This window comes from Dendrobium catenatum, unplaced genomic scaffold (assembly GCF_001605985.2).
Source record: "Dendrobium catenatum unplaced genomic scaffold, ASM160598v2 fragScaff_scaffold_1449, whole genome shotgun sequence".
NCBI lineage: Eukaryota > Viridiplantae > Streptophyta > Magnoliopsida > Asparagales > Orchidaceae > Dendrobium > Dendrobium catenatum.
In genome coordinates this window covers 1,120,100-1,143,344 of record NW_021319911.1, presented here as the reverse complement: position 1 = coordinate 1,143,344, position 23,245 = coordinate 1,120,100, and the positions used below count along the sequence as shown (strand labels likewise).

Genomic DNA, 23,245 nt, shown 5'->3' with positions numbered 1-23,245 from the left:
GGGCAGCCAAGGAGTGCTTTAAAGGCAGTATCTGCATCAATCAGATGAAATTTGGCATCTATATGAAGCTCTCCAAATATGAGGGAGAGTGTAAATGATCCTAGGGTCTTCTATCCCTTCTCATTAAAGCCATGCACCATTAGCTTATCTGACCCAAGATGCTCCACATCGAGGCATAGTGATCTTAATGCTTTCAAGCTCATTAGATTTATAGAAGACCCTGGATCGATCAAGATTCGACTAATCATCATCCCATCACTTTCTACAGTAACATACAAAGGATGATTATGATCTGCAGTCCCAAGCTTCATGTCTTCTTCGGAGAAGGTAATGAAAGGCTCATTACGAGCTTGTAGAACCTCAATCAAATTACGTTCAGCAAAATACGTCTCGTATCTTTCGGGATCTTTGAGAGCCTGAATCAAAGTCTTCCTGAGGCCTTTAGACATTACTAAGACATCATATATGCTGAGTTGTGCAGGTAATTTCCTCGTATGGGATAAGACATTATAATCTACCCCGGTGGCTGAATTATTCTTTTTCTTGGGATCTTCAAGGATAATATTATCATTGATAATTATCTCTTTTCCCTTATCTTTGTTAGGAGCCCCTTTCTTTGGTGGAGGCTGCAGTACCTTGCCACTTCTCAACTGCACCTAGGCAACCTCCTCTGGCTCAGACTCATTTAACGGTACATTTTCTTCTGAGTTAGCCATTGTTGCTTCTAGGGATTCATCTGTTGATTCAGGGTCACCACCCAGGTTTATGTGTCCCATCTACGATGCTATGTCAGGGTCCGACCCATATTCCTTTGGAAAATATAAGTCCTCTTCTGAGCTATAATCCATTGATGTCACCATCAGATAGGACCTAGAAACAACTTCTTCAGCATATGGTGCCACTGAGATGACCCAACATACTTCTGTGGGAAGGAAATTTTCATTATCTTCTTCAGCTCCATCTATTTTAAGCTCTAACATAAAGTCAGTGAGCTTGATAGGTCGCCTCACAGTCTAGTAGTATTCATCCAAACTGTCAATAAATCTCTGAGTTGTAGTCATCTTCTCCTTGGGCTTCTTCAACTTGGTCTTTTTCTTGGAAGATTTTATCTTTCCAAACTTTGAAGAACCAGGTTGATTGGAGAGTTGTTTAGAAGTAGGAGGTCAAACCATAGTCAGTGCCTTCAAATCTATCGTCGGCTCAATAGGAGACTTCCACTTTACACTTGAAACTCCTTCAAGTTGCTTCAATATTTTCACAGTCTTCTTGGAGACCGCAGTCTCCCACTGTTCTTCTTGAGTTGGCTTCCTTTCATTTCTTCTTTCTTCAGTCGGGGGTATGGATCGAATAAGCGGTGACCACCTGAGTTGATTCTTTTATGGGATTGATCAACACATTATCTGATAATGTGATCTCTCCCTTTCGATATTTTCTTTCGAGCCAATCCTTAAAAACATAACAATCTTCAATAGGATGGCTGACTACCTGATGGTATGGGCAATAATTTGGGTCACCAGTGTTCTTCGACTCTTCAGGCCTCTTGTATTCAGGCAATTCTAGACCAGTTTTCAACACCTATCGAAATAATTTGGCGACACTCTCCCTTTTGAACGAATATTCTTTATTCATTTTATCTTTGAGGAATTGGAATGTTCTATCACTAGTTCTTATTGCCTGTCTCGGGTGTTCTCCGCCACCTTGATAAGTTCGTGGCTTATCATTGCCGCCGAGTATCAGCTTCGGCTGGGGGTGAGGGTTATAGGCCTGTTTAGGCTTTTCTTCATACTGCATTGGTTGCTTTCCCTTATCTATATTGTAAATCACCTGCCTTTCTCTATCAGCTCTAGAGAAAAATGTAGAGTCAGCCTCACCCCTTCTAGTACCCAGAGCCTTAGTCTTCTTGGGCTTATCAGAGTGATTTTCTGATATAGATAAGTTCAGTTTCTCAAACTTGGCCACTCTATCGAGAAAGTCTTGAAATGTGTTGATTGTAGCCATGCATAGGAAGGGTTGCATCTTGTCATCAATGTTGCCCATTAACAACTGTACGGCATGCTCTTCTTCTAATTGTTGCTCACATTTCTTATTCAGATTTCGCCAGTGAGTGATGTATTTGGTAACTGATTCTTCCCTTTTTCTTTTATCCAAAGCAAGGTCAGCGATTGTTATTTTCTCTATTGCACTGGCGAATCTCTTCAGAAACATATTTTCTAATTCTGTGAAGGTCTACAGAATCATTCGGCATCGCATACCATTCGAAAAAAACAGTTGGCTGTCAAACTACTGATAATCAGTAAACTTATATTAATTAATTAAAATATATTTATGAAAATAATGATAATTAAATTTATTAATTATAACTAATATATAGTTAATTCAATGATTAATTATAATTAAAAGTTTATTAATCATATTTTGATTAATTATGATTAATTCATGATTAATTTACTAATTAATTATTAATTAAAAAATATTTAGTTAAAATAAACCTAATTAAATTAATTAACTTATAATAAATAATAGATAATTAAATATTAAAAAATAATTAATTATATTAAATTGAATTAAATAAAAATTAAATTTAATAATGAATAAAACAAATAACCTATACCTAAAGGGAGGTCGGATGGAGTTTGCTGGCCAAGGCAAGAGATGGTCATTGGCAATGGAGAGCTCGGGCAACGCGCTGCTTGAGTGCGGCTAATAAGGATGCCACCTCTCTCTCTCTCTCTCTCTCTCTCTCTCTCTCCTCCTCTCTTTCCTCCTCTACCCTATTAACAATCTCTCCTTTCTGCTCGGCTTGGATGAGAAATTCGGCACAGTAAGGAAACCAGGACAAGGAGGCCGAATGGGCTTCGGCACAAAGGGAGCGGTCTCACGTGACCGATGTTCGACTATTGTGTGTGAGAATCGGAGGAGAGGAGGATCCCGGCCATGGGTAAGGGGTCGTCGTTCACCATAAGAGCGTTACTCGGGCTGGAGGTAAAGAGGGTTGTGTCTAGTTGGAGGAAGCGAACGGGAGAAGAACTCGTGGTTTGCTGCTGGAGTCGAGAGGGGGGAGGGAGGGATCGTCAGAGAGCTCGGAACGAAGTCTCCACATCATTCGCTAATTTAATGACCTCTGTGGACGCTCAATTGATGCGAGAGCTCGTGACGAAGCGGACAGTTTCGCGACCGTTGCAAAGCACTGGGCAGGATTTTAGCAGGATATCGGGTATGCGGCCACCGATTTGAACAGGATTTGCGTGATGATTTCAGCGTTGTGGCCATTGACAGGTGTTTTTATTCTTTTTTTTATCAGAGGTTAACACACAACTATAGTTGTCATAGACCAAATATCCAACCTTGCTTCATTCGCGACCAGCTTTCTTGCTTTATAAAGCCAACTTTTAAATAAAAATTTATAATTCAAAAAAAAATTGTACTAAAAAATACTTTAAAAAAATAGGAGAGAAAGATGTTCCTAACGAACCTTAGAACATGCCTTTTTAAAGCTATTTGTTGGACAATAACCAAACAAAATTGGACTTATAACTTTAAAAAAAAAACCAACCTCAATTCTTTGTTAAAGAATGATTGGCAATGTCAATGTAAAGCTTCAAATCTTAAGGAGCCACTTCACTACCGTTTATTATCCAGCCTTTCAAAAAAATGGAGAAAAAATAGGATGTTACCCATCTTCCTTAAATTCTTCGCATTCTCTATCCCACAGCTTGGTAAGAATCTAGATGTGTAATGAAGTTCAAGCCTTAAATAATGTATAAAAAATTCATTTAAAACACTTAAATTTCTCTTGTATATTTCATAAATTTTTTATTTTTTTCGTTTTAATTTCTTATTCTGTTTATCATATTATTATTGAAAAAAATAATTCTCTTTTCATAAATAAATCAGCTCACGAGCTAAACTAAACTTAAATGAATTAAGTTCAAAATTCTTTTTTTTTTCCACTCAAACTCAAATCAAAGCATAAACTTAAACCTCAACTCCCACTCATTTACACCCCCTACTAATACCATCAAAATTTATACAAAACATATGCGGGGAAACATATAATCATATTCTCTAATAGTTTATTTGCAATGTTTTTAAAAATCGGATCACGACCGACTGGTTCAACCGGTTTCAACCGGCAAATCGGTGAACCGGACTCGTTTATAATTGAACTGACCAATCAAATTCCTAATTTTTAAAAATATTAATATATATAATATTATGTTTAAATTATAATACATTTTTTATTATAAACATTTGCCCTCAAACCATCATGAGACATCTTCACAAGGCCCCACCACTCGATGTGAGCTCTTAATACAATGAAACTCAAAAGGCTATATAAACAATAACAAGAAAGTATTTCCAGGTGATGTTGGCACTAAAGAAACAAGTTAAGGTGTGGATGAGTTCATAACATATATAATGTCTATAAAATTTATTTTTAAACAAATTGTTTAATTAATTTTTTTTATGTGAATGATAATTATTTATTAGCTAATAATAAAAATATATTTATTTATAAAATATAAAAAATTATTTATCTCTGATAATTTTATCTATTTATTAATGATTTTAGATATAAATTTATAAAATAAATTTGGTATACAACATTAATACATCCTCAAAAATTTATTTTGATCAGGCACAAATCTCGAGGAAAAATCAAGTTAGAAACTTCCAAAATTAAAATTGGTACCATTCGAACTCTGATTTCAGTAAACTTATAGTCAAACTGAATGTCTCGAGAATACAAACCCAACAACGCCAAATTTCACTCAATTCGAGTCCAAATGGGCCAAAATCAAGGGTCCGAACCACTGCTGGAAGGTTCAAACCACAGTTCAGATTACCAAACAGTTTCCAAATGTGACATGCATATAGTCGAATCGAGCAACTCCACGAGACGAATCCAATGAGCCTGATATCACATAATTTCAACATCATTAAGACCTTGAAATGGAGAGCGAATGGTCCAAGATCAAGGGATTCAACATCGGCTATCCATCCAAACCACTTCACATTTCCCTTGATCTTCCTCCTATTACGGGTCATGCCACTCTAGGAAATATATAAATAGGCAAGAGAGCAAGAGAGAGATTGGAGATCGATCTTGCCTCCTCGCTCCTCCTCAACCACCGCATCGAGTTTCGCCGAACCACCATTTGAGGCCCTAAGCTTCACAGGACCACCACTTGAGGCCCTGAGTTTTGCCGGACCACCACCTGAGGCCAGGACTTCTGTCGGACCACCACCTAGGCCTGGACTTCTGTCGAACAACCACCTAAGGCCCGGACTTCTACCGGACCACCACCTAACGCCCCGAGTTCTACTGGACCACCACTTGAGGCCCTGAGTTCTGCCGGACCACCACTTGAGGCCCTAAGTTCCGCCGGACCACCACCTGAGGCCCGGACTTCTACCGGACCACCGCCTAAGGCCTAGACTTCTGTCAGATCACCATATGATATTTGGATTTATAACGGATCACCACCTCAGGCCCGGACTTCTATCGGACCACCACCTAAGGCTCGGACTTCTGTCGGACCACCACATGATACCCGAAATTCTATTAGACCACCACATAAGGCCCAGAGTTCTACCGGAGTACCAACCTACTACCACGGTCTTTCGGACCCCTGTCTCCTGCAGACTATGGTCCTTTTGACCTATGTCGCCTACTACGGTCCTTTTGACCTCCACACCAAACAATAGTCTTTTTGACCACGGCCTGTTGCTAACTATGGCCTTTCAGACCCCTGTATCCTGCCGACTACGGTCCTTCTGACCTCTGTCGCCTACTACGATCATTCCGACCTCCATCACCAGACAATAACCTTTCTAACCCCAGTCTCCTGCTAACTACGATCATTTGGACCCCTGTCTCCTGCAAACTACATTCCTTCCGACCTTCATTACTAGACAACGACCTTTCTAACCCCTGTCTCCTGTCAACTATGGTCCTTCCTACCTTTGTCGCCTACTACGATCCTTCCTACCCCCATCACCAGACAACGGTCTTTCTGACCCCGATCTTCTGCCCACTACGATACTTCCGACCTACCTCTCCAGACAATGATCTTTCTAACCCCTATCACCTGCCGACTACGGTCCTTCCGACCTCCGTCGCCTACTACAGTCTTTCAGGCCTCTATCCTATCGACATGGTCCTGCCGGCCAAACAAATATCTCTATATGATGTACATTTGTGACATCAATCTAAGACCTTCTCCCAAGGAAGGGTCTCATTTGTAATCTACTATAAATACTAGTGGATTCATTTAAATTGGGTCAGCCCCTTGGTTTCCCCCCTTTTCAAGGGTTTCCACGTAAAAACTCTAGTATCTCTTATGAATATTATGCTATCTCTTTCATCTACTTGTGTATTGGATCTTCGTACAACAATCAGACATTAAATTATATATTTCTCTATTGCCACAAATATTTCTAGATGCAACAAGTATAAATATATAAAATATATTTAATCATATAATATAAAATAAGAATAATATATATTAAATTTATAAACTTATATTAGAATTAAATTTATATTAAATATGTAACTTAAATTAATAATAATTTATATGATTATATATAAATTAAATTTAAATTAAAAATCAAATTTAAATTTTGAAAAATATTTAAATTTAAAATTATCATATTTTTATGATTTTAAATTCTTATAATTATGAGATTTAATTTTTTTTTGCTTCTATGTTAGATTTTAAAATAATTCTTTTACTTAATTATGTAAGTTTTATATTTCATAATTTTTTTACCTAATACTTTGAATGATTACATTATTATTATGTTAATTTTATTAAATTTCAATAATATTTATTATTTATTACGTCATCCGGTTCGACCCCGGTTAGACCGCTCGAAATATAAACCTCTACTTCTTTCGATCCAATCTTCAGAGCCTTGATTATTTGTTAAATAAGAATCTCCCAAGTAACAAATAATATAACATGTTTTCTCATTATTATAAGTTGACTTCCTGTTGTAATCATTTTCACAATCATACTGTTATGGAATATCTTTGCCCATGTTAACTAATATATGATGTATTTCAACATCCAATTCTAAGGCTTCATTTACGGACATTTTTTTAATATTTTCAAAAGCAACTTTGTTTTTAATATTTTCAAAAGCAACTTTCTGATAAAAAATATTTTGTTCAAATTTTTTATAATAAAAAATAATTTTATAAAATAATAAGAAACTCATCTCAAACAAAACCTAAAACCTCCAAATACTTCATTGGTTATTCAATCATTTGAATGTACTGGTGCTTTATGATGGCTATCAACTATCCCCGTGACACCAAGATTGTTCTTAGACGAATACACAAGTCTATTCATGGGAGAAATTATTTAGTGTGGAGTCCGGACAAAAATGACAGTCTGGACTATGAGTGTACACACTGTGTACAAACAAAATGTACATTGATTTGATATACACTGTGTACAAATGTGTATACAATGAGTACACTCACATGTTCGGACGATTCTTTTCATCCGAACTCCGCATAGAGTAATCTCTATTCATGGACACCCACAAGTTTGATGAAAACTCTCCCCCTTCTTTCCTTCCTTCAAATACAACCCCATTTCCCTTGTATATCAACAAAAAAAAAGTACAAACAATTATCAACTATATCAAGCTATTATACACTCCTGGCATCAAGAATAGTCTTTCCATTTCCACATTCACATTATACAGTCGCCTAAAATTGACCCCAGCATGGTTACCATCGAGTAGAAGGGCTCTTTCAAATGATTACATTCCCAGGAAATCTCTACCACCCCAATCAAAATGGGGACCAAAAGAAGAAATCCATTTAACAGAATGGTACGCATTCCCATTTTGGAAGAAAGATCAATCCGTTGCAGTTAAAATAATAGAAAACTCACTTCCTATACTCTGCATCTGGATCATCTGAATCCTCACTCCCTGAGGACCCATCTTGATGCTGATGATGTTCCTCCCCATTATCTGTCTTATTTCTTTTTTCTTTCCTTTTAAGCTTCTTCTTCTGCCGTTTAGCTCGCTTCTTTGATGTTCTTTCCTCAGCGGCCTTCAATCTTTCTTCTCTCCTCATATTGAACTCAGCCAACTCCTTCCTTCTTTGGTAGTCAACATCCATTCTCATCAATCGATCTTGCTCCTTTCTCCTCATTTGGCGATACTGTAGCACAAGTTATAGATGAGAGAAACAAAGAAAATCTTTTTGGTCTCAGATCTCAATAATAGTTTGGGAAAATTAAATACTTAACATTTAAATCTTATATATTTAGAAAACTAACATCTATCTCTTCATTGATAATAGTACAACATGAATCTTGAAGATCAAAACAAAATATTAATCCATATTTTTCGTTTTCATTAAATTATCTATAATTTTGTTATAGCACATGAATTTGATGGTCCACTTTAAAAAACGCAGACGTTAGTTTTATAAATTGGAAAATGTTTCAGTGGGTATGCGTATGAATCTCCCCAACAGTTTTTGATATTTCATTATTAAATTACTAATAAGCAAATTATCTTAAACCTATGTTGCACCGATACGGATACGGCGACACGGATACGACAAGATATGGATATGGATACGTCAATTCTTAAAAATGCAAGATACGGGTACGGCATGGACACGGCATTATAATTTATAAATCATACATAAAAATTAAGAAAACAATCAAAGCATAATATTTGACATTACAAAAAAAAATGAAAGTAGCGTCATTTGTAGCCTTGTAACTTATAATATTAAAATAAAAGTAAGCATTAAATGTCTATTACAACAACATAAGCATAAACATAAATTGTCTAGCACATGAAGTTTCAACTATTCAATATAAGGAATGACATGATTAGCTTCTCCAGTGGTTTGTCTATGAACTTTTATATCATCTTCAATAAATATCATAATTTCCAACTCAGGCTCATCAAGTGAAAGATTAGCAATTTCTAATATTCTCATATCATCAAGAGACTCAAATCCATCTCGGAAATGATAGAACCTCGCTCGCAGTCGTGGAAGCAAATACGACGCATCTTTTTTCGGATTTTTTTTTTGTTTTCAACCGAAATGCGTATCGGATACGTGTGTCCTTTTGAAATTAAATAATACTTTAATTGGATAGGGCTTTGCCGTTTCCTACATGTATCGATGCTGTATCAGAAGAATATCCGTGTATCGGATACAGCATACCTTCATAAATAGATGTATCGGTGCAACAAAGTCCTAAACAAATTTAGTAAACAACTATAATTTGTGCATGTATAGCCTAAAAGATGAGATTAAATCTCCTGTTGATGATTTAAAAAAAAAATAAACTTGGGGCAATTCTATCTATTCCATCCATGTTATCATTCATGCTCGCTTTTCTATTAAAGGATTTCATGCCCTCAACTATTGCTCTATCAACTCACCTCTTCTTCATCCTCAAAATTTACCCTATAACTTGAAGAATCTCTTATACCCATAGTTTCAGAGTGAACATCCTTATTTCTAATATGTTTTATATTTGTCGCATCACCTCATGTTAAATTATCATAAAAAATTAATTCATCTTTCATACTTGAAATATTAGGGGAAGTCAGCTGGGGTCATGTGTGTGTGAGAAGGCGGGAGGCTAAGTTAGGCGGCTACCTTGCATGCAGCAGAGGGAGACAAGCTCAGTTGCTGCTAAGGGAGACGCAAGGGAATGAGTCAGAATTGGGGGTTTTCCTTCGGCTTCCTGTGTCTGTGTGCGGAACAGAGAGACAAGAGGGGGAGATCAAGCGATAGGAAGGGCAGGCGGTTGCGTGTGTGAGAGTCGAATAAAGAGTCACAGAGCGAGTTTAGTGAGAGGGGGAGTTCTTTTTTGTCCTATCAGTGGTAGTTACGGGAGTTATGAGGTAGAGAGAGGGAGTTTCGTTTGGGGAGTGAACCTTTGTGTCATTTGGGAGTGAACTAGCGTGAGGTGGGGTCAGTGGTCAACACCTAAGGACCATAATCGACAGGCACTGTAATCAATGGACAACTGTAGTCAGAAAGACGACAGTCGAGCAACTGTGGTCGGATGAACCGTAGTATGACGATAATGGTCGAAGGAATTGTAGTTGGGTGATGATGGTCAGAGGGACTGTAATTGGGTGACTAAGGTTGATGGGATTGTAGTCCAGCGTTAGCAGTCGGAGGGATTGTAGTGAAGTGATAGTGGTAAGTGGAATTGTAGTTGGTCGACGATGGAGGTCGGAAGGAGTATAGTCAACATACCATAATCGAGCGATTGAGGTCACAAGGGTTGTATTCTAGCAATGGTTGTCTGAAGACCGAAGTCGGCGAGCAATGGAAGTCAAAAGGACTATAGTTAGGCAATGGTGGACCAAGGATTATACTCGGGTGACGTGATCCAAGGCCCGTATTCGGCGGGTGATTGAGGTTGGAAAGACCGTAGTCGGGCAACGGAGGGTCGTAGTTGAGTGATAGTAGTCTAAAGAACCATAGTAGGGTGACGGTGGTAAGAGGGACTATAGTCGGGTGATGGTTGTCAGAGAGATCGTAGTCGAGCGATTGGGATCTAAGGGACCATATTAAGGCGATTGAGGTCGAAGGGACCGTAGTTAGGCGCCAGAGATCCAACAGCAATGGCAAAATACAGGTCAGACAGCAATGGTCAAGCAGTCCAGCTACGACAGCCTGGTTGAGGTCCGATGACGATCAGCCAGTGAAATTCTCGTGGCAATGGCCGAACGGCGAGAGTTCGCTGGAGGTGTTGCTCTGAGATTCATGCCTTAGAGCTATCTTGAATCTCTAGCCCAAGGTCTCATTTCCTCTCCAAAAGTCCTCATGTAAAGAGTGGAGGTCAATTTATATATTTTGAGAGTAGCATGCCCTATAAATATGAAGAAGATCAAGAACAAATTCAGAGTGCTCTATCAGACGACCCACATTGATTCTCTTGAACATGGAGCATTTGTTCAGCTTTTTTTTGCCTAAATGGTGTCCAAATCAAGCAATCTTGGGCTCATTGGATTCATCTTATAGCTACTAGATTGAACTATAAGCATGTCATATGTGGAGATCATTTGCTCATCTAATTGAACTCTGGAAGCTTCCAAATATGCTTAAAGCCCTTGATTTGGGCTCATTTGGGCTCGAATTTGACTGATTTTGATGTCATCAGGTTTGTCTCATCGAGATATTTAGTTTGGCTATAAGTTTGTTCAAATTGGAGTTTGGATTGTCCCAAATTTAATCTTGGAAGTTCCAAATTTGATATGCCTAAAGATTCGTGTTCGATCAATAATATTTTCAGGGACGTATCACTCCACTTGTTCAATATGTCTCTTTAGTTGGAGATGATGCTTCACATGTACATAACCCCACTCTACTAATCTTCTTTGAAGTTCAGTCCATTATTACAGAAGAAGCTCTCATAAATCTAGCTACAATTCACAAATTTCTAATTAGATGAAATGATAAACCCCCTAAAGAAGATACTTGGATAACCCGAAAAGATTTGGAGAAGCTTACCCCTCAATTGGTAGAAGACAACTTGGATTTCAACTTTCTGGAGAAAATTCAAATGAGCTCAAGGGAGCTGATGTAGCACAATAATTGAATAGAAAATATAAAGCTAAAGATCCAATTATAAGAGCCGAAAAAGTTGCTAATAAGATAAGGGCCTAGTTATGAGAGCCCAATCATAAAGAAATAATTAAATTAGAGTTTTAATATTTAAATTTCAAATTTAGCATATCAAAAAATTGATTTTTCTTAGAGAACATGAATGAGTTAGTCATTTAATATAGATAATATGAATTACTGAAAGTGATTGTCATTTTCCTCCATTAATAACAACCTATTCCCTCTTTAACCCCAAAATGTTTCTCTTATTTTTGAATTATAACAGTCATTGCAACTTCCAAATTGTTGTTGGTATGTAATGAGAATTTTTAACTTTTTAATGAAAATTTTAGAGGAATTCATTCTCTTTTGATTAGTATTTGGTGGCCTACTTGACAAATCTTAGTAGGATTGATTAGTTTTTTTTTTCATTATTACTCTTTTTAACTCTTGGTATCATCTTTCTTTCACATTCTAACCATTTTTCAAGATTAGTCATCAACAACTCAAGCCTAAAAAGGACAGCCCAACCCTCTTTAAATCCCTCGGCCTAGTTTAGGTTCCTTTACATCTAGTCTTATTCTTCATATCACTACAGACATTTAAACTCACAAAACTCTACCATCTAGTTCAGATCATAAGTACACATCTCAATATAATCATCTAACATTATTTTCAACGATATTATTTTGTAAGGCTATTTTAGATAATTATCTTAACTCCCTCGACCTAATTCTATATCCTCCTCCATCCTTGGTCATCCCCTCCCTCTTTTATGCATGTAAATTAATAATTGCAATTTAGTCCCTGCTTAATTATATTTGCAAATATAGTATTCCAAGGTTAATCATGCAAAGTTTTTCAGAAAAAAGATGAATAAAAATTTCCTATGCATGATGGTTTGAAAAAAATAGAATAAATATTTAGTTGTATTTATTTTTAATATTAGTTAAGGCATTTTTTTCTTAATAAATTCTAAAATTGCATTTAACAAAAGTATATTTCATAGAAACATACATGATTGGCTTTTTAAAAACTCACACTTCAGATTTCACACAACAATTTTTCTTTGTATAGCACTACAATTCCTATTGCTGAACACCCTAAAATTGATTATATTTTATGAGAAAAGTATAATCAGGAAATAAAAAGTTTGACGATTTTGGTATTGCTATTGATACTTGATGTAATCAATAGCAATTTAAAACTCTTTGACCACTACTATTTTTAATTCTACTCAATAATCTATTATGTACAACTTTAATAAGTTCATCATATCTTAGACCTACAATTTCTTTTTAATCTGCAACGAACTAATTCTAGAGGCACTTGATGAGTATATGGCCTCTTAAGATCAACAGCTTCATATGTATATGCTTTTCCCCTAGTTGCTTAAAAATAAAAATTACCATCAGAGAGGAATTTCATGGCATAAATCAAATTGATCCTTCTCATATAGAGATGAGTTTTATATATCCATGTCTATACCATCTCCTACAACTTTATTGTGTAGCTCATGAGTTTGATACCCCAATAATAACCATAAATCATGAACAACTCATTTCTTCTTAATGCTGGTAACAAATGCCTTTTTCTCAAATTATTTGGCATCTTCTCAGTATTTTAAGATTCTATTAATAATTTTGTTAATCAATTTACACCAACATCTCCATAACTTTAACCTAAGACATATCTCCTTTGAACCTGAAATGTACTTCAAAGTTAACGTCAATTTATGAATAAATTTATAATATACTTTATTACTCTAATTCAATATGTTCTTCTACGTAGGTTTTTTCTTAAAACTCACATTTTGTAACTTCTTCAAAGTATCCCTTCCTCACTGCAAATAAGATTTGCCTTTATATTTCTACTTCAAGTTATCTTCAATTTTAAAGAAATCTATAACATACAGTCCTTTTTAACCTAATTCCGTCTTGAAAAGAAAATAGCACTGACTAGGAGAAACATGGGAGGGATGCTCATAGATGTTTGAACCACCACTAAACACAAGAAGGTAAGCGTAGCCTTTAGTGCAAGTCAAAGAGACTCATAAGCATCTGGATGGAGATCTCGCTCACTAGTTTATGGATAAATAGTTCCAAGAGCAAGCCCAATAAGCAATGAATGATTACTTATACTACAATAATACACATAAATCGCCTTAGCTTTCAAAATAATGCCATGACAATTGTGTTATCAATTATCAACATGACAAAGCATTGTCGCAAGAGTAAAATAAATAAATGAAGAAACTTTTTTTTTTCGCCATTAAGTGTATGCCTGGCTTTCCTTACCTTCTACATGAATATTATATCAGGTTGGTCAGATAAGGCTAAGAAATTTTGTCCATCATGAAGCACCTTCAATGAATTTGCCATTACATGTTGGTTTCTGTAGATGAACTTGTATCTAACAAGAAAACTTGAAATAACCATTCAAAAGATGGTCAAACTATCTTAAACATATTTTAAGAGTTCAAGTTATTACTTCTGATTCTTCTCTCAAATCGTTTGCATGAAAGATCAGGTTGGTCGCATAAGACTAAGAATGCTTTGTCCATCATGAACCACCTTCAACGACTTGACTCTTACATGTTGGTTTCTGTAGATGAATTTGTATCCAAAAAGAAAACTTGTCATCAACGAATAAAAAGGCGGAAGAGTCGTACGCACTGAGGCGCGACTCAAGGCGAGGCGGAGCATCTGCGTGTTGAGGCTTACGCCTCGTTGGGTCCGGCGGAGTGTGCGATTTTTTCGCACCGGGCATAGGCTTTGGTTCGTAACGCATCGAGGCGAAACGAGGCACCGCTTCGATTTCAATTTGTAAGTATATACACTGAGCGGCGAGAGTCGTATAAGACTCGAGTATTAGGGTAACATTCTTTCTTCTGCTTCGGGTGAGAACTGAAAGGCAAACTCCACCGACTACGACGACCACAGTTCGGTCGAGTTCGAACATAGCTGGAGGCGAGCAAAGGTAACGATTTATTTCCTCTTCTTCTCCTGCTTCTTGTAATCTTCCTGTCGTTTGCTTCCTTGCTCGCTTCTTCTCCTGCTTCCCGTAATCGAAGGTTCATTTTCCACTGCTAGATAACAATCTTTCTTCCCCTTATTTGCTTTATCTTCACCAGATCGTTGACTTCAGCAGCCACCTTCTTCACGACATCCACTTACCTGTCCGCCACAAAGTTAACGATTTATTTCCACTTGCTTGCTCTTCGCCCGCTTCATTGAAGGCTTCCGGTTGCTACAATTGTAGTGTAGTTTTTTTTGGAAATTTTAATAAATTATATTTGATATCCCAAAAAGTATTTGAGGTTTTTATTGCATTGTTTTGATGCTTCAAAATTTTACAATTTACATTAGAAAAGCAAAGCTATGCATGTCATTAATTACTTTGAAGTTGAAGTTTGAACTTACCTTAATGCTTTTAGCATTATTTGAGTTATATTTCTGTTTATCATAAATTAAATAGGTTTTTTATCATTAGTTGTAGAAAAAAATACCTTAAGCAGTTTGAAAGAAAGTTGGGTTTTTCAATGTCAACAGTTTGATTGATTACCTTATAAAATTTTTTATTGCTTAAAAAAAGAATGAAGGAATTATAAGTATAATTATTTTGTTTATTTTTTTTTTTAGATTTCAATTTGATTACTTCACAGTTCACATTAACAAGAAATTTATGCATAAATGTGTAATTCCAATAAATTCGAAGCAAATTAAGTAGTGATCATTTATAAATTAACATGGAAAATTGAGAACATGTATTTGAAGAATGAGCAATAATCACTGGATGACTGTGTTGTGATGTAGGAAAAAAGTGTACGTTTGTGGGAATGTATCTTGATTTGTGCTATAAAGGAATCTAGCTTGATTTCTGGCTTAAATAAATATTTCTTTAGCCACTCTGCCCTGACAATACAACATTGGTTAATTGGTGGTTTCCTTATACTATTTTTCCTTTTGTGACTTTTTCTTCTGGCATCGACGCTCTATTTGCTGCTAGGCTTCCTTCTTTGCTATTATTACCAATCTCTTTCAATTAGTATTGTACTAGCAAGAGTTCAAAGCACACTAATGGCTCCAGAAATGTTGGTTATGACTAGTAAAGCAACAAACGGCACAGATTTATGAGAAGCAGGGCCAAAGTACACTAGGAGAGCAGTAACCGCAAGAGTTCTGCACTCATTTATGAAAAACGTTTAGTGGACAAATTCAAATGGATTCATCAAACTAGAAAATAACAAAAGAAGTTGATACCTGTGCATGTAAGGAAATTTGTGCATGGAAAATAAATCCAATTATGTAGTCTCTTAGAAGACTTGGAGACATTTTCTGGTTGCAAGATTTAGCCATGGTTTCAAACTTGTTATTCTTGAATGATTATATTTAGTTTTTTTAAGAAAATTTTAGGTTTTTGTTTTGAATTTTTCTGATATGAAAACAAAATCTTTCTAGTTGTGTATGGTAATGACATCGTTAATGATGATGACCCATGTAGGTAGCGATCTTTCTCCCCGTCAACTTCAACAGCCACATACTTGTGGACTTCGATGTACCTCTTCGCTAAGGTAACGATGTAATCACCTTTCATTATTTTTTGGATGTTCTTGTTTGGCTGTCAAGACTTTTTTTAATTGATTTATTTTTTTATATTTTGACTTTTGAATTTTCTCAAATTTGATATTGTATGTGAAAAAAGTGAAAAACATATATTCTTTAGAATGACTAGTGGCACAAGAAGGAAAAATCCTGAATAAAAATATGGCACTCAAGTTGAAGTGTCAGATAAAAGTGCAAAGAAATGATATGTTTACATGAAATATAATTTCGGTGAGAAATGCATAACTAGTGGTGTCAAAAGATTGAAAGATCATCTAACCTGCACTCATGTCAATGTGGGACCGTGTGCAAAAGTACCTGATGAAGTGAAAAAGGAATGCATAGATTACTTAAAGAAGTATGCCACCATGAAGGAAGTCACACAAAGAAATATGGAAGAGATGATAGGAAATTCTTCTTACTATGGATCACAGCATTAAGGTTCCAGTAGTGGAAGCCATCTACTTTCTTCTAACCGAGACACTCGGAGGCCCATGGATAGATTTATGATTAATATTGATGATGAGAAAAGCATAAACACTTAGGATATTTCGCCTCCTACTTCTACAAAGGAACTCAGGAACAGAGTTTGTTTAGACATCGCCAAATTCATCTATGAAAATGGGATACCATTTAATATTGTTAGGAGTCGGTCATGGATCAATATGTTACGATCTGTTGGAATCTATGGAAGAGGACTACAACTTCCAAGTATGTCTGAGTTGAGGACTTAAATGCTGAATGAGGAGGTCAAGACAACTTCAACAATGGTGGATGATGTTAAGAAGATTTGATTGAGACAGAAGTGACAATAATATCAGATGGTTGGTTAGAAATTCGACATACAAGTATTATTAATTTCTTGGTCAACAATCTATATGGAACTGTTTTTTTTTAAATCAGTGAATGCTTCAAATTTTGTAAAGGATGTACAATTATTGTTTGAAATGTTGAATAAAGTTGTAGAGGAAGTGAGAGAAGCCTTAATAGTACAGGTTGTTACTGATAACATGGTTTAAAATAGCGCAATAAAAGGCATGCCTCAGCGCAATATGGTCTCTTTAAGCCTCAAAGCCCAGGCAATAAGTTCAGGGTCTGAGGCTTACGCCTCAAGTTTACTGAGGCGTGCCTCGCCTCACATATTTAAGGCGCCGCCTCTAAAAAAATTAACCTAAAGTTTTTTTTTTCAGTTCGGACCCCGAGTTGCCGACGTGGCGCACCTAGTGAGATGTCGACGTGCATCAACATTTAAACCCTAGTAAAGGTCGAATGGCAGAGGCGACGTTTCGGTTTTCAAGTTCCAGCAAACATTCCAACTTTCGAGCATTCACTCCGGAGCAATTTCAAGCATTCTTCACTCAGTTCCTTCGCAGATGTCGTCACCTCCAAAGAAAAATGTAACTTAATTCCATGTTTTCTGTTCCGTACTGTGTATTTTATGGTTATACTATGTGTTAGTGTTCAAGTTCTTTGTATTTTATGCTTACTCTATGCGTATGCATTGCTTCTCGAAACTTTTTAAATGTTTGATACTTTGATGCCATTGTGTTTTCTCTGTATTTAGGATTTATGAATTTATGTTGAAATTTTAAACATAAACTCTAACTAAATTTTAAGCACTGAGTAATCTATGCGTATGTTGTGTGTACTCAATGCGTATTTTGTGCGCGTATTCTATGCGTATACTGTACGTGAGCTTTGCTTATGTTGTGCGTACTTTATGCGTGCATATAATTTGCTACCATGTTTTTTGCAATGTGCGTTCTTGTGCGTATGTTATGCTTATATTGTGCGTGATCTTTGCTTATGATGTGCGTACTTTATGCGTGTGTATAATTTGCTGCCATGTTTTCTGCACTGTGCGTTCTTGTGCATATGCTGTGCGTAATATACGCGTATGTTATGCGTATACTGTGCGTGATCGTTGCTTATATTGTGCGTATGTTGTACTTTTTTTGCGTATCTCATTTACTTATTTTTTATTTTTTTATTTTTTAAAATTTTTAAATATATCTTCGTCTAATTACCTATCGATGCTATGTTTCTACGTTTCGAACAATTTGTGATAACTTTGCTCAGCAAATTACTCCTGAAGTCGTTGACATATTGAAACGTTTAAAGATCATACAATTTTTGGAATTTCCTGGGTTTGAGCAAAATGTCCCTCTTATTTATGAGATGATCTCAAGGTGGAATATTTCCAAACAATGCTTTGTTCTAAAAGGTCAACCCATTCCTTTCACTGCTGATAAAGTAGCCCTTCTTACTGGTCTGCCAAATAAAGGAGAAGAAATATCCTGGCTTTCCTTAGCACATATTTTAGTTACATCATTAAAAATTAAGGCAGACATGCTGGAGTTGAACAAGCAAACCCCCCCGTGACTATGTTAAGAACGTTTATCATGTATTTATGTTCAAATTTATTTTTTCAACTTAACAACTTTAAAACCCCTCGGTTGCTGCAAAAAATAGCAAATAATCCAGATGATTTTTTGTCAATAAATTGGGCTGGTCCAATTAAGGAATTTTTAGTTTGAGAGTTTAATAAAGCCTCCTCCAAGATTTCAAATAAGAAACCAGCAGGTTACATCAACGATTTTGTACCTTTGCTAATTGTGAGTGCTAAGTGTTAGCTGCTAAATTCATTTGAAATTTTATTGGCTCAATGCCTCAATGCGAGTGCTAAGAATTTATCATTTGCTAAAATTTTCCTTCATCTTATACAGATTTGGTTCTTGGAACATACTTCTTTTCATGCTCCTATGTATGCTGACAAAAGGCCCCGTTTTCTACGATGGGCCGATGATATTATATATACTAAAAAGGTAGTCACTAACTTATTTGTTAATATAAGGAAAAATCACATTTATAATGTCCTCCAAGGAGTTTTCCAAGCTGAAATTAATATAGTTAATGTCAAAAAAATATCCATCAGACAGCCCTCCATCCCCTGATTCCCCTCATCAAACCACCCCCCAATCTCCCCATCATTTCCCACCTCCTCAGCAAGACCCCCACCAATCTCCTCAGCAACCACACTTTAGTTTTTCTGTTGAAGCACTGGAATCTCTCTAAGAAAGAATTATCAAATCCTGCAAAGAAACATGCACAAAACATTTTCTTGAATTTGAAGGTAGGCTGAGCTCAAAGTTTGAAGACTTAATTGAAAGAGTTAAAGTTATTGAGGTCATGCTCAATAATCACATTGATCAGAGCAAAAAATTTCCTCAGAAAAGATATGTTAGCTACTCTTCATCTTCCAATAAGAAACATAAATCAGATATCCCTCCCCCCAGCCCTAATGAACAAATCCCCCAAAATGAGCCAATCCCTCAAAATGAGCCAATCCCCCTAAATGAGCCAATCCCAGCGAAAATGCAACTTATTCCATATACAAATCCAAATCAACCAATACCAGTAGATGACATTCATGTAAATCCTGTAACTCCTGTTTATGCAAATGAAATAGAAAATTACAAAGGTCTTCTGAGTTTGAGTTCTGAGAAGAGAAATTTTGTGCACTTAAACTACTGTAACAACAACATAAACAACAACAAAAAGGCTTTATCCTGCTACATGGGATCGCCTACATGAATCTTTTTTTCTCCATTGTATCCAATTAGGAGTCAAATTTTCATTTAAATCTAACAAAAATGATTATTTTTTAAGACTTTCTAACCGAGTCTTTTTAGGTCTACATCTACCTTTCTTAACATATGTTGGATGTAATATATCTACTCTCCAAATAAGGCCATCAGAACGCCGACGTTTTATATGATCAAACCATCTAATACAACTCCCTAAGCTTATCTGCCACTAGAGCTACTCTAATCTTTTCATATATATACTCGTTGGCTTTTTCCCCTTTACTATTTTTTACTTTTTATTTCAAAGTACACCCAGCTCATTTCATTCCACAAAAAAAAACCTAAAATATGTGATTGGTACTGAGATTTTAAAATAATAAATTTGTCTTCTCCAATATTTTCCCTAATTTTTCCCTTGTAAATCAAATGTTCATTATAGTAAAAGAGCTGTTCATAAGGGAGTGCTAATCCTAGTTTAGAATTGCAAAACTTTTAATCTAAAATTTCAAATACTTACAAGAAGCTAATTAGAAGCATGTGAGGGCAATTTCATCATTAAAAGCAGAATGCTAGTCTCTAAATTTAACACTTAAACAAAAAGAAAAAAATGTTTTCATGTATTTATTTAACAACCAACTAGTTCGGAGAAATCAAAATACACTACATTTATTTTAATTTGCATTCTCAAAATATATGTATACTAAATGCATTCAAGCAAACAATCCCAAAGATCATTATAGAGTAAGCAAATCATTATTGAATAGTTTAGTGTTTTTTATTAAGCTATTTAAGACTATAATGCACCAATTAGAGATTAATTAGTTGACTTTATTAGGGAATATTTAAATAAAAATTAACAAGCTTAAGTGATAGTTATTGATTAATGTTTAGATGTGAAATTAAGCTAATTAAGATTTTTATTAGGATGCTTAGGATTTACATGAGAAAAGAAAGGACTAATCAGAATTAATTGGATATGGAATAGTAAAATAAAATTAAGTTAGGCAAAGTAAATAGTAAGCATTGACTAGGATGCTAAGTTAAGCTAATAGGGAATTCCTTAGGGAATAAGCATCGATTAAATGGTATTTAATCAAAATAATTAGGGCTTGACTAACCTTCATTAGACATTAATAAGTATTTGATTTAAACAATAAGTATTTAATTATAATTAAGATGCAAGCTTGAGCAAATTAAGCACTTATTAGGTTTAAATGTTGTATAAAGTATTTATTGGCCAAATAACTTAATTACAATTAATCAATTATCCCTAATGACTTAATAAGACTACTTAGGGACTTACTAATTAATTGATTTATTGGCATAATTGGGTCTATAAAATTAATTCAAAAAAGGGTTAGACCGAAGTAATATGAATGGAAATTCAAAAATATTTGTGACAAAAAATTAAAAAGCTCATGAAGGACTCAATCATAAACGAATATATGAAAAATGATAATTCATAAAAACTCCAAATACCTAAGATAAGGTTAAAGATGATGATGATGATAATTACTAGCCAAATTAACTACATGCTTTCACTTTCTCTATATCTTTTCTAATTTTTAATTTTTAAATGTTTTTTGTAACAGCTTTAGATTGGATTTAGGAGGGTTAGCATAAATCACTTCAAACAAAAACTTTGGGGTGCCTAAATCCAACAGCTAGTTAAATCTAGGATTTAAGTAATTAATACAGGTTAGTAGGCTTTAATAAGTACTTTAGGGATTGAGTCGATTGACTCTAAAGAATTTATCAATCCCGCACCTTTTTGATATGCTCCTCTTGCTAGCCATCAACACCTTGATGAGGTCATCGATAGGAGATTTCGGCGCGTCTATCAGAGACAACCACGGAGATCGACGGCCATGATTGCTAGCCTTTATTATTGATTTTATTTGTACCATCAGTTTTTATATTATGCTTTTATTTTCGTAGTTTCCCATTTTACCCCTGAGGGTAGTAGTTGCTTTTGTGGCCCCAAGGGGCATTTTAGACTTTTGCACTTTAGTTTCTTTGGAGCCTATTTATATGGCCATTGTATCTTGTATGAGGACTATTGAGCTATTGAATGAAAATTTCTTTTCCATGTTCTCTGTGTGAGTGCATAAAGATCTCTTAGTGAGTTCTTTGCATGAGATCTCTTAGTGAGTTCTCTTAGTAGTAGTTTCCATTGATTTACTCCTCGCCTACAAGCGCCACCATCCACACGTCAAAAGGGAAAGGCCGGCCCCATCCCACTTTGCCGCCGCCTGAGAGATCTCCACCCGCCGGCCACCTTGCCGCCGGATCCTCCCCACCCCGTCCTCCCACCATCTCCTACCCTCATGACGTCGCTTGGATTTTGATGTTCAAATTTCAAATTATTTCCAAATTTGGGAAGATCCATTTTAGGAAATTTTTTGAATTTTGAATTTAATTTCACCTCAAATGAAATTGGATTCATGATAAAAGATTTTCCTAGTCATCATCCTAATTTGGAATCAAATCCCCTTTCCCCCAATCCCTCTCTCCTTCATGGATGCCGCCGGCCCCATTCAAGGAGCTCCTCATTAATTGCATAATTAATCCCCTCTCCTATTTTGAAATTCAAACTCTAATTTCAAAATAAATACCTCCAATTTTCTCTTAAAACTGAAATTATTTCAGTTTTCTCAAGCCAACCTCTCCCATTGGTGCCGCCGGCCCCCCCCTTGGCTCTCTCTATTGATTGAGTCATTACTTCCCTCCTTAATTGGGGTTTTCAAATTTAAATCCCAAGTTTTACTCCCCATAATCCCTCCCTAATTGAAATTTCCAATTAATGCATTAATTACATTGATTGGAATTTCAAATTCCTAAATCCCTCACCCCTAATTTCACCAAAACTGAAATAAACTTCAGTTTTCCCTCATCCCACCCGCCTCCCTCTCTAGTCTCCCGCCGGCTCCCCTCTCCCTTGGCCAAGCCGCCACCCCACCTGCCCTCCTTGGGAAGATCTTGCTTGCGGCGACCATTCGGCTCTACTCCAAGGATGCATGGACGAACCCGAGTGGAACTACGGGTTTGAATACGACCGCAACGGAAGAGTCAATATCTTGCGATCCCAATTCTTTGACGTCGGATTTGACTTCGACGATACCGTCGACGAATACTTGGACCGAATCTTACCGACGCTTGTAGACTCCATTGACGAACACTTCTCCGTCTACACTTGGATTATCAAGGGTCGATCTACCGTGCCTCCTCCACCTCCGAGATCCTCTTCCACGGCAACGTTCCTTGGTGCTTCCATCTTTGTGGCAACCTCCATGCTAGCTTGGACAATCTTCCGCCGTTCAACTTAGTCTTCGTAGGAAGAGAGCATTAAAGGCCTCAAAGTGTGAACAACGTGGTATTAATCGTGGGATTCTATTTACTAGCTTTTGTTTTATGTTTTCTTTTGCAATTGCTTAAAAGAC

The 23,245-nt window shown here is 36.1% G+C and overlaps 1 protein-coding gene across 1 annotated transcript in view; it reads right to left on the bottom strand.

The window, feature by feature from the left end:
* Nucleotides 1-7,634: 7,634 nt before the first annotated feature.
* LOC110092991 (PRKR-interacting protein 1-like) overlaps nucleotides 7,635-23,245 on the bottom strand; it is a 29,359-nt gene continuing 13,748 nt past the window's right edge. Inside the window, exon 2 of the mRNA XM_020817722.2 lies at nucleotides 7,635-8,185. Within this exon, the coding sequence (XP_020673381.1) occupies nucleotides 7,907-8,185 (279 nt within the window). The 3' untranslated portion in view covers nucleotides 7,635-7,906. The remainder of the gene's footprint in view (nucleotides 8,186-23,245) is intronic.